Genomic DNA, 14,030 nt, shown 5'->3' on the forward strand with positions numbered 1-14,030 from the left:
ATTTTTTATTTTTTTATATTTATTTATTTTTGAGAGACAGAGAGAGACAGAATACAAGTGGGGGAAGAGCAGAGAGAGAATGAGACACAGAATCCGAAGCAGGCTCCAGGCTCTGAGCTGTCAGCACAGAGCCCGATGCAGGGCTCAAATTCACCAACCGCGAGATCATGACCTGAGCTGAAGTCAGATGCTCAACTGACTGAGCCACCCAGACGCCCCTAAGCAGACCTTTGAACAGCAGATGCTTCAATGTATAATTTGTGAAATGCCTATAAAATTACTAAACAATCCTATAGTGAATGTTACTAGGAGAATTGATTTCCATTCTTCTATATGTAAAATCCTTGATAATGTGACTTCATTTTAACAACAAACAAAAAAAAAAATAAAATAAAAATAGGAAGAACTCTGACACAATCCCAAAGCAGTATTATTACGATCTTAATTTACATTCATGTATAAAAAACTATTCTGTATTATGATTTCTCACATTGATTTGGGAAGTTCTTTAACAGGGTTCTTGTCACTTCCGGGACATTAGGCTTGGTATATTTTCTATGTTATAAAGGCTTCTTGTCAGAGTGCTTCATGTATGTATTTTATCTTTAGTTTTCTAATGGGGAGAACTGAGAACACTCTGAGATGACGTTCGGTATGTCTTGGTGTAGGGTTCTGACTCAGAGCTCTGTCTAGGAAGTGCTCAACTGTGTGAACTTGCTGAATGAAGGGTGTGTGTGCCCTCCAAATGAATAGTGTTTGACTTCACATTAGGATAAAAGAGCTTCCTCTCTGCGGTACTGGAGCAAAAGACAAAGAGGGAAGTGGCTGGGCTGTGGACTGACTTGACTCATCAACTTGAATAAAGCCACTGAATTTCTTCTCCCTTAATCCTCCAACTCCTGTGACAGAAATAATAATCCTGTATTAACTAGAGTATAAGGTTGCTGAGGGTCCCAGCCAGATTCAGTGGTTACTCATTTTACAAATCTAAAAGTATTTGGTGAGGATGGTGCTAATATAGGAAATCAGGGCCTGTGCACAGCAGGTGCTCAGCAAACATTTTGTGGTGAGGTCATCAGCTCACCCTGATAGCAGGAGCTTAAAGCAGGGACATGCCAGAAGCAGAATCCAAACTCTACATAGAGTAAATTGACTTTGCTTTTGAAGTTCTTCCTTTGTGAGTGTGGAATTTGTGATAGGAAACTGGTTTGCTTAGGGTGGTGTTAGTTGTGTGGGGTGGGGCACACATGAGCTGCTACTTTTGTTTCCATGTTTGATTTCCAGGTTTCTGTGAGTTTCTCTCATCTTGTTTCCTGTTTTCCCTAAAACCCCTAGGATATGAGTATCTTTTTTCCTGCAGGTGTTAGTAACTTTATCCTTCCGGACATTCTCCGCAATCATTGCCTTTCATGTTGGGTTCGATGACTTGGGTGAGTGATGCATTAACAAAAATGAAGATTCTCATAACAAGTGACCTCTGTGTGAACACTGGTATGAGGCATTCTTACTTGGAGTGAGGATGCATATCTAAAAGTCCATACAGTAAATTTTTAGAAACTCAGGCCTTAAAAAATATAATCTACAGTAGAATTTTGTTAAAACTGGCTTTGTCATTAAACTGATGCCAATAAACTGTTAGTAAATTATGAAACATCATCCCATATAACTGAGAAAGCCCATTGTAATACTACTTAAAAGAGCCTTATTTTATATAACATACGTGGAATGCCTGGATGGCTCAGTCAGTTAAGCGACCCACTCTTGATTTTGGCTCGGGTCATGATCTCATGTTTTGTGAGATCAAGCCCTGAGTGGAGTTCTGTGCTAATAGCACAGAGCCTGCTTGGGATTCTCTCTCTCTCTCCCTCTCTCTCTGCCCCTCCCCTGCTCATGCTCACTCTCTCTCTCTCTCAAAATAAAAAATAAACATTAAAAAATTATATATAATATACATATCTGCACACATATGCATATTATTATTACACAAATGCAATATATACATATTTACATTTGTCTCTTTATATCTTTATGTTTCTTACTAAAACCTCATGTTTTAAAACGACACATTTCCTCCTTTTACCTCTTTATATACTTCCTGCTAGAATCCATGGCTAATACCATCCTTTGTAGGATATCTGATTTTTATGTCCTTGGGTTTTACATTATATGATTTTTCCTTCCTTGGCAAAAACTCTTGCTGCGTGGAGAAGTGACAGTTTCCCCTCAGTGTCAGTGCTGGCTTCCCAAGCAGTTGGAAGACCTTCTGCTCTTTAGGTCTCCCTGGGGATTACTCTGGGATGGAAATTCTCAGCCTCAACTAGAGTTTAGTAACAGTTGGGAAAAACAAAAGAAATTTAAATTTCCAAAATCAAATTGACTAAGACTCCTATCTTCTCATATAACCAACCACCCACTGTTCTGAAGGGTAACTCTTAGGACACTTCATTATGTTAAAGGGAACTCTATCAGACAGTGAACCCTGCTACATCAAAGCCTAAGAGCACAGCTCAACACAGGTAGGAAGTCTTGTGACTTAAACTTTAAAAAATAAACACTGCACATGAAAGTTTTTCAGTGATCTTTTTTAACTTTTTCTGGTTTGAAATATTATACACAGATCTCTCATTCAGAAAGGAGTTTTCCCAAATCAGTAATAGTCACATGGTTACTGTTCATTTTAATTGGAGTCTACACATATATTTGACAGTTTTCCAGGTCATACGTTTCTCTCAATAGAGAATTTTCAAGAAAAGATGTACACAAATAGTGATATTTTGCACACCATCTTTGGTATACAGTTACTTAAAATTATAATAAACACAAGTCACCTTTGATCTTTTGACCAAATTAAGTATTCTTTGGATTTGCCTGAGTTTTGTTTTATTTTCCATTACTATTCATAGATAGGAAATTTGCTGGATACAGAAGTTGCTTGTTTATAATTATTCTTCCAGGTCTTACAGAAAAGCTAAGGATTTGTATGTCATTAAATATGTTTAGTAACACAATCTTTGGAAGTCCATTTACAGAAAGAATAAAACTGTCAAAAGGAGACATGATATTTTGGATATGTTATTCTTCTTAAGTGAAACTTATATCACCATAAAGAAGTATCCCAAAGGAGCATTGTGTTGGTATTTGTGTGTTGGGTACTAAGGAGTTCATCCTACAGTCTTTTCTCCACAAAGAGTGTTTTTTGTTTTTGTTTCTTTTTTTTTTTAACAATGTTATGTCAAACGATGTCATTCCTTGGACGAAAACCCTGCAACACTGCCCCATCTCACTCAGAATGAAATCCAAAGTCCTTACTTCAGCTTAATAGCAGGGTAGCCACATAATTTATCATCCAAATAGGACTCTTACAAGTGAAAGGGCCTTAAGAGTAATTATGCCAGGGCAACAGATGTAAACCATGATTACCCCAAGCAAACCAGGATATAGAGGCACCTACATAGAGGACCCTAGATGAACTAGGCACCACTAACTCTAGGGCTCATGTTCCATCAGACTCCTTTTCTCTCAAGACACAGCTCCAGCTACCCTGACCTACACTGGGTGCTTTTTAAATATAACCTAATCATGCCCCAGCTACCTGGAATGTTCTTCCCTGAGATATCTGCATGTCTTGCCCTTTTTAATTTAATCCTGGTCTCTAACCAAATCTCATCTATTAGTGACACCTTTCCTGACTCCTTCCTAAAATAGTATCCCTCTTCTCCTGTTCACTCTCTCCTCCTTACCTTGCCTTATTTTTTTTCCTTAACATTTATTACATCCTAGCATAATTATATATGTACTTCTTGTTCCCTATTTGATTATGTCTCTTCCACCAAAAGTCAACTCCATCAGTGAATAAACCTTGTTTTGTGTATTGCTGTGTGCCTGGCATCTAGAATAGTGCCTGACACTTAGTAGGTATTTAACCATACTCAATGAATGAACAAGTGAATACATGCATAGAAGAATAAGCTGATGGCTAGAATGGAGGCTGTTTTAAGAGGAAAGAGCAACTTCCATTTACTTATGAATGGCAATTAAGCGAGAATGCTTGTAATCTAAAATAAATGAGAGATAACAGGAGAAGTATTAAATAATATAAAGAATGACTTAGGAAAAATTTTGGCTAAAGTGAATGATAAAGATGAATTCTAGAAATGATGACTCACTGAAATGCTTTTACCATCTGATTATAGTAAAATAATTTCCTCCCTGGTAATGCATATTTTGTGTCTTTCTAATATATTTAATCCATTTGGGTTGTTAAGCATGTGTTTTAATTCACCTTAATTTTAAAAATTTGTTTCAAATTTTTTGGCGGTTGCTAGATTTAGGATATCCCTTAACAGATATTGTTCATCTTAGAAATAATCACATATGCCTATCAGAATACCACCTATGTGCCAGACATTGTTTTAAGTGTTTTTACAAATATTATCCTATTTTATCCTCCTTCAAAAAATATATGATGTAGGTATTCCCATCATCCCCAATTTGCAGTAAGGAAATAGGCACGGGGAGATTAAGGCAGTGGGACTTCAGAACCCATGCTCCTAACTCATTGCCTTTGCTATATTGGGTGATTTATTTTGTTGTTGTTGTTTTGTGACAACTATCAGTTTATTATTCCTGTTAGTCTCTATATTCTAATAGAAATACCCTGAACGTATCCCTCGATTTTTCTGGAAAATTCTAAATATGTGATTCAGTCTACTTAAACTACTACTAGTTGTTGTTCCCCTAGTTTTTATCACAGTGTATTTTTATCTGGGTTGCTTATTTTATTGGTTATGATCCATATTTTCTTCCTGGAATATCACTTTTTCAAGGTTAGGGACCTGTGTTTCGCTCACTGCTGTATTTCTAATGCCTAAGTGATTGGCATAGAGCAAATGCTAATAACTGTTGGTTGCATGAATAAATACTGACTTAATTAAAAGTAACTTTTTGTTTTATATAATGTGATTCAGTCAATCAACCAGTATTTATAAGCACCAATTCTGTGCCTAGTGTTGAGCTCTGTATATGGCACTTGCTAAATACCAGGTCCTCTTCCAAGCACTCTAGGTAAACAACTCTTAATCTTTACAATAATCCTATGAGGTGGTCTGAAAAGATCCTCCAAAATGTTAAGACATGGCTCCTTTCCATACGGAGCTTCAAATCTAGTTGAGAAATAATACTAATGGAAATGAAATAGTTAGAAACAAAGCAAATGTGTAATATAAATATATAATTATTAAATTTTGAGAACAGTCTTATTTTAAAAAAGAGGAATATAAAGGCAGTTATTTCAACTTTTAAAAGGAGTTGGTACTTCATTTTGGTTCTAAGTGGATAGAAGAAGGGAAGAAGGGGATAATACTCCTGCATAGAACAACTGAATTATAATAATGGTGTATGTCATTGGGCAGGTAGAAGGGGCCAGGACATATATAGCTTTGAAACCCAGGCAGAAAATTTTGAACAAGAAGTGGTGAGTATCAGTAAATCAGTGTGTATGTGTGATTTATAAAGTCAGGAAAATAAGTCTTCCAGTCTTATTAGTGGATTAAATAGAATAAAGAGCATATAGCACTTGTCCAGTTTGTGCCATATAGTTAACTATCACTAAATGGTAGCTATTATTACTGCTAACAATAATAGTAGCAGAGGAAGTTTTGCCTTGAATTTTTAAACTGGATAAATAGACTCATTCTATTTTATTTATGTCAGGTCTATCTAATTTGTCTTTATAAAGTTTAAGTATTGATAGTATTAATTAAGACAAACACCTGCAATTCTCTATGAAGAAATGAGCAGACCTCACATATACTCCAACAAAGAAAATATGTTTAAAAATTTTATTTTATTTTTAAAAAATTTTTAATGTTTATTTTATTTTGAGAGAGAGAGAGAGAAAGAGAGAGAGAAAGAGAGAGAGAGACACAGAATCTGCAGCAGGCTCCAGGCTCTGAGCTGTCAGCATAGAGCCCAACGTAGGGCTCAAACTCATGAACTGGAGATCATGACCTGAGCCGAAGTCAGATGCTTAACCCGACTGAGCCACCCAGGCACTCCAAGAAAATATGTTTAAAAAAAATTTTTTTTAATGTTTTATTTATTTTTGAGACAGAGAGAGACAGAGCATGAGCAGGGGAGGGGCAGAGAGAGAAGGAAACACAGAATCGGAGGCAGGCTCCAGGCTCTGAGCAGTCAGCACAGAGCCCGACGCGGGGCTCGAACTCCCAGACCGTGAGATCATGACCTGAACCGAAGTCAGACGCTTAACCAACTGAGCCACCCAGGCACCCCAAAAATATGTTTTTAATGTGATATCTATAGACAAAAGTAAAATGTAATCACATGATCAAGTTTTCAACTACTAGCTACCTATATAGCTACCTATATTTTATTAAAATGTGCTATATACCACCATGGAAAATAATGTGATGTTTCCTCACATTTAAGAAATTAAAAATAGAATTACTATATAATATGGCAATTCCATTTCTGGGTATACACCCAAAAGAATTGAAAGCAGGATCTCAAAGAGATAATGTGTACACCCATATTCATAATATAGAAGCAACACAAGTGTCCACAGATGGATGAATGAATATAAAATGTGGTGTATACACACACACACACACACACACACACACACACACACGATGGAGTATTATTCAACCTTAAAAAGGAATGAAATTCTGACAGATACTGCAACATGGATGAACCTTGAAAACATTACTCTAAATGTAATAAGCCAGCTGCAAATACTGTATGATTCCACTTCTGTGAAGTATTTAGAATAGTCAAAATCATAGAGACAGAAAGCAGAATGGTGGTTGCCAGGGGATTGGGAGAGGAGGGAATGGAGAACTATTGTTTAACAGGTGTAGATTTTCAGTTTTACAAGATTAAAATAGTTATGGGGATAGGTAAGTGTAATGGTTGCACAACATAGTGAATGTATTTAATGTCTCTGAACTGAACACTTAAAAATAGTTGAAATGGTAAATTTCATGTTATGTGTATTTTACCATAATAAAAAATATTGGGGGAAAAAAGTGCTATTTGTAACTCTTTAGAAGCCAGTTATAGCCCATGGAAGATGGGCTTGATAAACCCCATGGAAGATGCTTCACTAAAATTCAGCTAGTATAAAAACAGGCATTTCCCAGAGGGATAAACAGAGACAGAATAATAACCCCTGAAATATCCTCCATAAACTTCAAAGGATATGAGAATGCCTGTAAGGTTTTTTGTTTTGGTTTGGTTTTGGGGGTTGTTTTTGGTTTTTGTGTGTGTATGTGTTTTTTTTTTTTGTTTTGTTTTTTTTGTTTGTTTTTTTGTTTTTTTTTGTGATGATAGGGGAGGTGGAGTATAAAAAAACTGTATCTCAAAAAGCTTTTTTTTTAAAAAAAAACTAATTATAGTGTACCAGTTTCTGTAGTACAATATATTTTATACCAACTATTCTCCAAACTGTTTCCCAGTGTTAATGGTGCAAGTTATAATTAAATATCATGCTAGATGAAGAAACATAGGTCAAGGTTCAAAACTAGCTAGGTATGGATGGACCTTCTGTAAAAGGGGAAAGGACTAAAAAGTCAAAAAGGAAGAAAATAGAAAGCAAGGGACAGAGAGAAAAAAGTGATTAAAGTCTTCTAAAGGTTTTAAAGCCAAGAATTCGAATTTGAAAATATTAGTCAAAAATCACCTAAATTCATGCATGCAGTTTGCGTTATTTTTCATGTCTCCTAACATAGAAAACAATTTCTGTATGCAACACCCCAGGCCTGTTCCATCTACCTAACAAAGGTCATCTGTACATAAAAAGGCAAAAGTACTACCTTTGCTGCTGAAGGGCTGGATTAATCTTTTAATAAAGTCTTAAATATTTCTAATTCCCTTTGTCCTTAAACTGGAATTAATCAGACTTGAAGCCATGTTTTCTGTCCTTTTTGTCTCTCTTCTCCTTTGCCTTGGTGTGGGCCAGCGGTGCCACACATTCCACCCTGCCGTCCACACCCGTTACACAATCCTCCATCTGAAGTGGGGCTTTATGGACATAACCACTCTTTTCCCAGCCACAGTCTTTGCAGCCTGCTGACAAAGGTCTCTCTGCCTCCTGAGGGTCTGTATGCAACTATGACACACTGAGTTTCTAACAAGAAGATTAACTTGGAGTAAAAGTGCACTGTGTATTTTGGGTGCAGGTCACTGTTTGCTGTTCTGGCTGACAATGTACACAGTGATTTAAGCAATGCTCCTTTGGGCATTTTAATTTAGGGTGTGGGTATTATGTGATACAGTTGTCAACTCTTGGTTTTTCTTGAGGGCAATTAGTGGAAAACTGGTTTTTCTCTGTTTGTTTTGGTTTGTTTGGACTATCTGCTCAAGTGGAAGGAACCTGCCTTTGACACTGAGGCAAACTCAACAAAGAGTTCAGGTTGGTTCTCCATCTCTGCCGTGAAATGAAATCATTTATATTTTCGACATCATGGCATCTCTTGGTATCTACTCTCCCAAGCTTGTTCCAGCTGCACCCTTCATGGTGTCAGACAAATTTGTGGATCCCAGCACCTGGGATCCAGGCGTGGTTTCCGTTTTGCTGGCCAGCAGGCAGATGCTGAGACCAGAGACCTGGGTCATGGCTACATAATTGCAGAGCAGCCATGACACGTCCTGAGAAACAAAAATAACTGCTGAACACCAAAGTATATGTGAAAGCACTTCCCCACTTTGACTCAAGAATATTATCACGAACCTTAACAAAACAAAGCAATGGCTCTGAGTCAGTCTTCTCAACATTAGGCCTGAACCTGAGCATGCTTTTGAAATGAGCTAAAGGTTTAAACAGTGAGCAGACTCTGTTTCACTCTGTTTATTGCTATATCCTCCATTCTGGCTTTGTCCCAGAGATTTCCAATGGCTCTAGCGGCTTTGGAGTCAGTATCTCTGATGTATTCGCATCTGACCTCTGACCTAAACTTCAGTGTTATTTTCAGCTGTTCTTTGACAGGGAATCCAACAGCTGCTGTTTAATACCACAGACAACTTGTGGCACACGCTGGGTTTCTAGCAATAGGATTAATCTGCTGATCTTAGCTCTGATTTGAAGCTGCATAGGTGGTGGGGGGAGAATGAAAACCAAACCTGAAATTATGTTGTTATCCTTTTTTAAAAAAAAATTTTGTACAATATACAGTGTTATTCTTTAATTAAACAAAAAACATTTTCGTGCTGTAATTAAAAGGTGATAGCAAGATATATTACTCCCAGGTAGTTGTGATAACTGAATTCAAAATGCTGCTCAGTGGAGTGCACTAGTCACAGAGAAATCCTGAAATGGTAGATATCTATTGATAACTGCTCATTGAAATATTTTTTTAAAATGTTCCTAAGATATATGAAGCTCTGAGAAAATGTGACCATGCTGCATAAACTTCATTTGACAAAAGACATTAAGTTTTAGAAAATCAAATTGATCTAAAATTACAAGCAGTTCTGTGGCTTAATCCCAAAACAAATTCTAGAACTTATTTTTAAAGTACATTTTTGGGGGTTTTCTTTGCATAAGGAAGACTTAAAAATCTTAAAAAGATTAATATTCAGGTCCATGACTGGCTGGTTTCAAAGTCCACTGTAACTGTATAGAGTCAATGGCAAAACTAATTTGAATTGTCAGGATGTAATTTTTTTTTTTTTCCATTTGCTATCAAGCATCAGCTGATAGGCAGAGAGTTTAGAAAATGCCCTCCCTATTTAAGATAATGGCAAAAATAACAGGCACTTAGTGTTACCATTCTAGGGGTGTGGCGATTCTTTCCCATTCTCTCTCTCTCTCTCTCTCTCTCTCTCTCTCTCTCTCTCGTGATAAACTCAATGGGGTTGTCTATTTTTAACCTCCTGTTCTTTCCTTTTGGCAGAGTAATCAGTGCAAGCTGAGCTCTTTCCCTGAATGAATCCAAGTAACCCCAGTGATTGCCTTCTGAAATGACCAGCAGACACACTTCTGTCCAGAGCCTGTCCAGAGTATAAATTCTGGTTCTGAAGTACCATGTCCAGCCGAGGAAGTCCCGGTGTGGAGTTTTCTACGACGACAGTCAGTTCAGTAGCTGTTCAGGCCGGAGACTCCAAAATTGTTATAGCTGTCGTAAAGGTAAGGTAAAAACTTTCTTTTTTCTCCGTGGCTGTTGGCTTTGTGCTGTGTGTTGATAATCCTAGAGAACATTCCACACAGTCGGCAGCACACAGCATATAGAAAATAACACAGCAAGTACATCTTCCTGCTTTCTTAAATTGGCAACTAACAGAAACAAACCTCTAAGTCTCAGCTACTTAACTATAGTTTCTCTTTCAGTTAGTAGGAAAACATCTGCGGGCAACTTAATTAAAATAAAATCAGAAACCTCTGCCATGTACTTTCAGTTTGACTTTGAAAGACAAGGTACTCATGACTACAAGTTCATGATTACCAGGCTGGAGAGTCAAGTGGACCAGTAAAATGTCTGTGATTTTTTGAGCGTGGATATGATGAAGGAGGGAAGAGGTCGGTCCCAGGAGACAGGGAGTGGCACTGTTTTGAGCATGATGGAGGGCAGGGAACACCTAATAAGAGGCTCTGATATGTGCCCTCCACAGCATTGGTTTTGACATGGGGAAGGCACTAGAAAATTCTTAACACATTTTGGGGGAGTGAAGACCCTGCCAAGGAAGGTGCAAAGGGCATGTGTCAAATTTGCCCTTAACAGCAGGAGGTGGAAGCCACTTGGGGCTTAAGGCTATTGCATATTTTATGTCAAACAATTTGCTGATTGCAAAGATGGCCACATGCCTTTAGGTTGAAGAAGATATCCATCATTTTTATTTCCTATGAACATGTCCCGCAAAAATCTCTGAAGAATTTTGCTTGCATTTAGACAGTTCACTACCTCAGGAATTCAGTGTTTAATGAAGGAAACCGGGCAAACAATCTGGTGCTCACCAGCGAGTTACTTCCAGGACCTCACCAGCCTGAGTTGAATGATTTTTCTGGCCTTTGTTAGAAGCCCGAACCGAGTCCTTTTCAGTTTAATGTAGTTGCTGCAAACTTTATGTTAATATGAAAATTTGTAACAGGAAAGCAGCACTTGATACTGAGCACTATACTTGATACGATTCACTATAGAAGCACTGAATGTAAAGTGTTCCTACCAACATTATTCCATTGCTCTTGAGACCTGGCCCTCATGTAAACAGCACCTCTGCTGACTACCTTGCCCTCAAGTCCTTTCAAAGGCAATAGGTGAACATGAAAAGAAGCCTGGAGCAGAAGTAGCAAAAGTTGATCGTTTGCATGTGATTTTATGATGCTTTGAGTAACTATAAATTTCAGCAATGAGGGAAAAGAGGCAAACTCATTGTTTAAAAAAAGCTAACTTTTCTTTCCCTCAAACAGGGAACATTTCTTAGAGCAGGAAGAGGAAGAATGTATATGGAATAAACTATATGAGAATCAGAGGTCAATTGACAGTACAGGGGAAAAAACCCTAAAATTACACTGGAAATACTTGTTTTAATTAGACTGTGTTTCTAAGAATGTTCCCTCTGATTACCCTCCACAACTTCTTTAACTCACTGGTGCCCCATATCAAATAAATCTCAAGCTATTCAAAGTAGAAAGGAATAGAAGTGTCTGTGTCTCATCCGTATGGGTTTGTTTCAAAACTGTCTTAGGCACTAATGATCTGGACTGGCCACACGTTCTTTTTTTTCATTTCTCTTCAGCGATTTGCTTATCCAAGTGCACGTGCCTGTTAGTAGTTCCCCTTGCTTCATCAGTTGTTGCTTCTTAGAAAAGCAATTCCTCAGGAAATGCAGTGGTGAATTACATTTTGGAGCAGTGGAAGTGTCCTAAGTGTGGAAAACAATCTGGCTGCATTCATATGGCTATTGTCAGACACATCTAATTTTATTGACATTTTCATACCCACATTATTGGTTACTTAACAACAAAAGTTGGAAAGTGTTATGTTTTTATTTCACTATAAGTTAAAAGTCTGTTGCTTCATCTGCTGTTTATTCTTTCCAGTTGAACGAGCAGGGTCAAGGTAAAGACACTAATCAGCCTAAATTGCATTTACAAAACCTTTCCCCTTTGGTGAAGTTTGCATCCTGCTTGATCAGGTGCAATTTCACTATTTTTATGGTATTAAGTCTTGTGAGAGAGAGAATGTACAATTGTGTCACAAATTCTGTAATTTTGTGCTTTTCAATAATAATCTACTGCATGTGTTCGTCATTTGGCAATTTTCAACTTAAATACAATATGCCAAAAGAATTTACCCTAAGAATAAAAAAAAAAAAAACAGTGCACGGATTTATTTTAAACTGTTAGATTTTGGGGCACCTGGGTGGTTCAGTCAGCCAAGCAGCCGACTTGGGCTCAGGTCATGAACTCCCAGTTCATGAGTTTGAGCCCCACATCAGGCTCTGTGCTGACAACTCAGAGCCTGGAGCCTGCTTCAGATTCTGTGTCTCCCTGTCTCTCTGCCCCACCCCTGCTTGCGCTCCGTCTCTCTCTGTCTCTCAAAAATGAATAAACATTAAAAAAAATTTAAACCTGTTAGATTTCAATTTAAATAAGGCCTATTTCTATGAAAAGAATAAAGTGTTCACAGTATAACTGAAACTAAAAAAGAAAGAAAAAAGAGAAAAGAAGAAAAAAGAGAAAAGGGAAGGAACAAGAGGAATTGAAAGTACATTTTATTTCATTTTTATTTTTAGTGTGGCAAGTGGGTACAACTTCAGTTGGCTGAATCACAGCCCAATCTTCTAGAAATTGGTAGCAGTCAAGATGAGACCAAAAAACTTCTTCATGATCATGAACTTCTTTTGGCCAAGCTCAAGGTAAGATATTAAAATGTGAAGCAGGTACAAAATTAAAAAGAAATAAAAAGCTATTTCTTATACTTCCTCTTGATTTCTCTGACATCACTGGCCTATGGCCATTTTAATATAGTGCCACATAGATAATGGAAAAACTCTATAGTTATTTATGAGCAAATACCATCATTGGAGAGAAGTAGCAAGATTTTTAAAACCCTTCCCCAAATGTGATTGAAAATATGGAGTGATAATATTTCACTGTGGAGAAATAATTATTTTTTTTTTCCTGGCTGTCTCAGTGAAAAAAAAAATTCCATCATTTTTCCATTTCATCCATTATGCTGTCAAATCACAACAACAGATCCAAACTTTTTATTGTTAATGATACCTGCTGGCAAGAATAATATAGAAGCTTATTTTGCCTCTGTTGAACTATTGAAAGTATCTGATTTTGTATTTAATATTAAGAGTTCTTGAAACCAAATAATAATTTTAGTAAGATTAGAGTTATTATTCCATATATATATTGTGGTTATTTAGTTCAGAATCTAAAAATAAAATTATCTTGAGATTGCCAGATAAGGTATCTATTCAGGGCCAGCTACATAATTTGTGGAGCTCAGTGCAAAATAAAAAGGTGGACCTCCGTTCAAAAAGCAAGAAAATGCTTTTTCTTGACCTGTCATATTGTATTTGATCTACTATTTAATGTCTAGCTCCTTCTGGCATGGGATACGTGTTGGGCGAGTGCATAGCCTCACAGGTTCTGGGCCCTGGCCATGACTCAGTGCACAGGGTGTGGGCCTGATCTCAACCTTTCCCAACTGTGCCCTGACCCCACCAAGCAGATGGCAGAGGTCACTGAACAAGGGCGGGGGAACAGACAGGATAGCAAAGAGACTTTCCCTAGGAGGCAGAACCCCATGTGAGATAAGACTCCAATCCTCCAGCACTTCCTCTGTTGTCCCAGTGAACTTTACTTACAAAACACAAATTTGGAAATCAAGTTATTAAGAATTTCAAGGCAGTGACAGGTAGAGTCACTTTAAACCCCAAGTGGTGTCCCCTTCTAAGGACAGAGCTCTGATGCAGCCAGCCCTGTGAGTAATAGCCCTTGCAGGTAAATGAATGTCTTCACTAAGATCAAAGAGGGTTGATTAGGCAGCCTGCAATGACTC

General features: G+C 37.5%; 1 protein-coding gene across 4 annotated transcripts in view; it reads left to right on the forward strand.

The window, feature by feature from the left end:
* The first annotated feature begins 9,667 nt into the window (after positions 1-9,667).
* Positions 9,668-14,030, forward strand: part of CCDC141 (coiled-coil domain containing 141) — a 203,580-nt gene continuing 199,217 nt past the window's right edge. For 2 of the 4 annotated variants that reach the window (XM_060621974.3, XM_060621976.3), the window contains exons 1-2: positions 9,668-10,144; positions 12,751-12,873. In XM_060621974.3, coding sequence (XP_060477957.3) covers positions 10,043-10,144; positions 12,751-12,873 — 225 coding nt within the window. In that variant the 5' untranslated portion in view covers positions 9,668-10,042. The remainder of the gene's footprint in view (positions 10,145-12,750; positions 12,874-14,030) is intronic. The other 2 variants (XM_060621973.3, XM_060621975.3) reach the window with 1 other exon arrangement.

This window comes from Panthera onca, chromosome C1 (genome assembly GCF_046562875.1).
Source record: "Panthera onca isolate mPanOnc1 chromosome C1, mPanOnc1 haplotype 2, whole genome shotgun sequence".
Lineage (NCBI taxonomy): Eukaryota > Metazoa > Chordata > Mammalia > Carnivora > Felidae > Panthera > Panthera onca.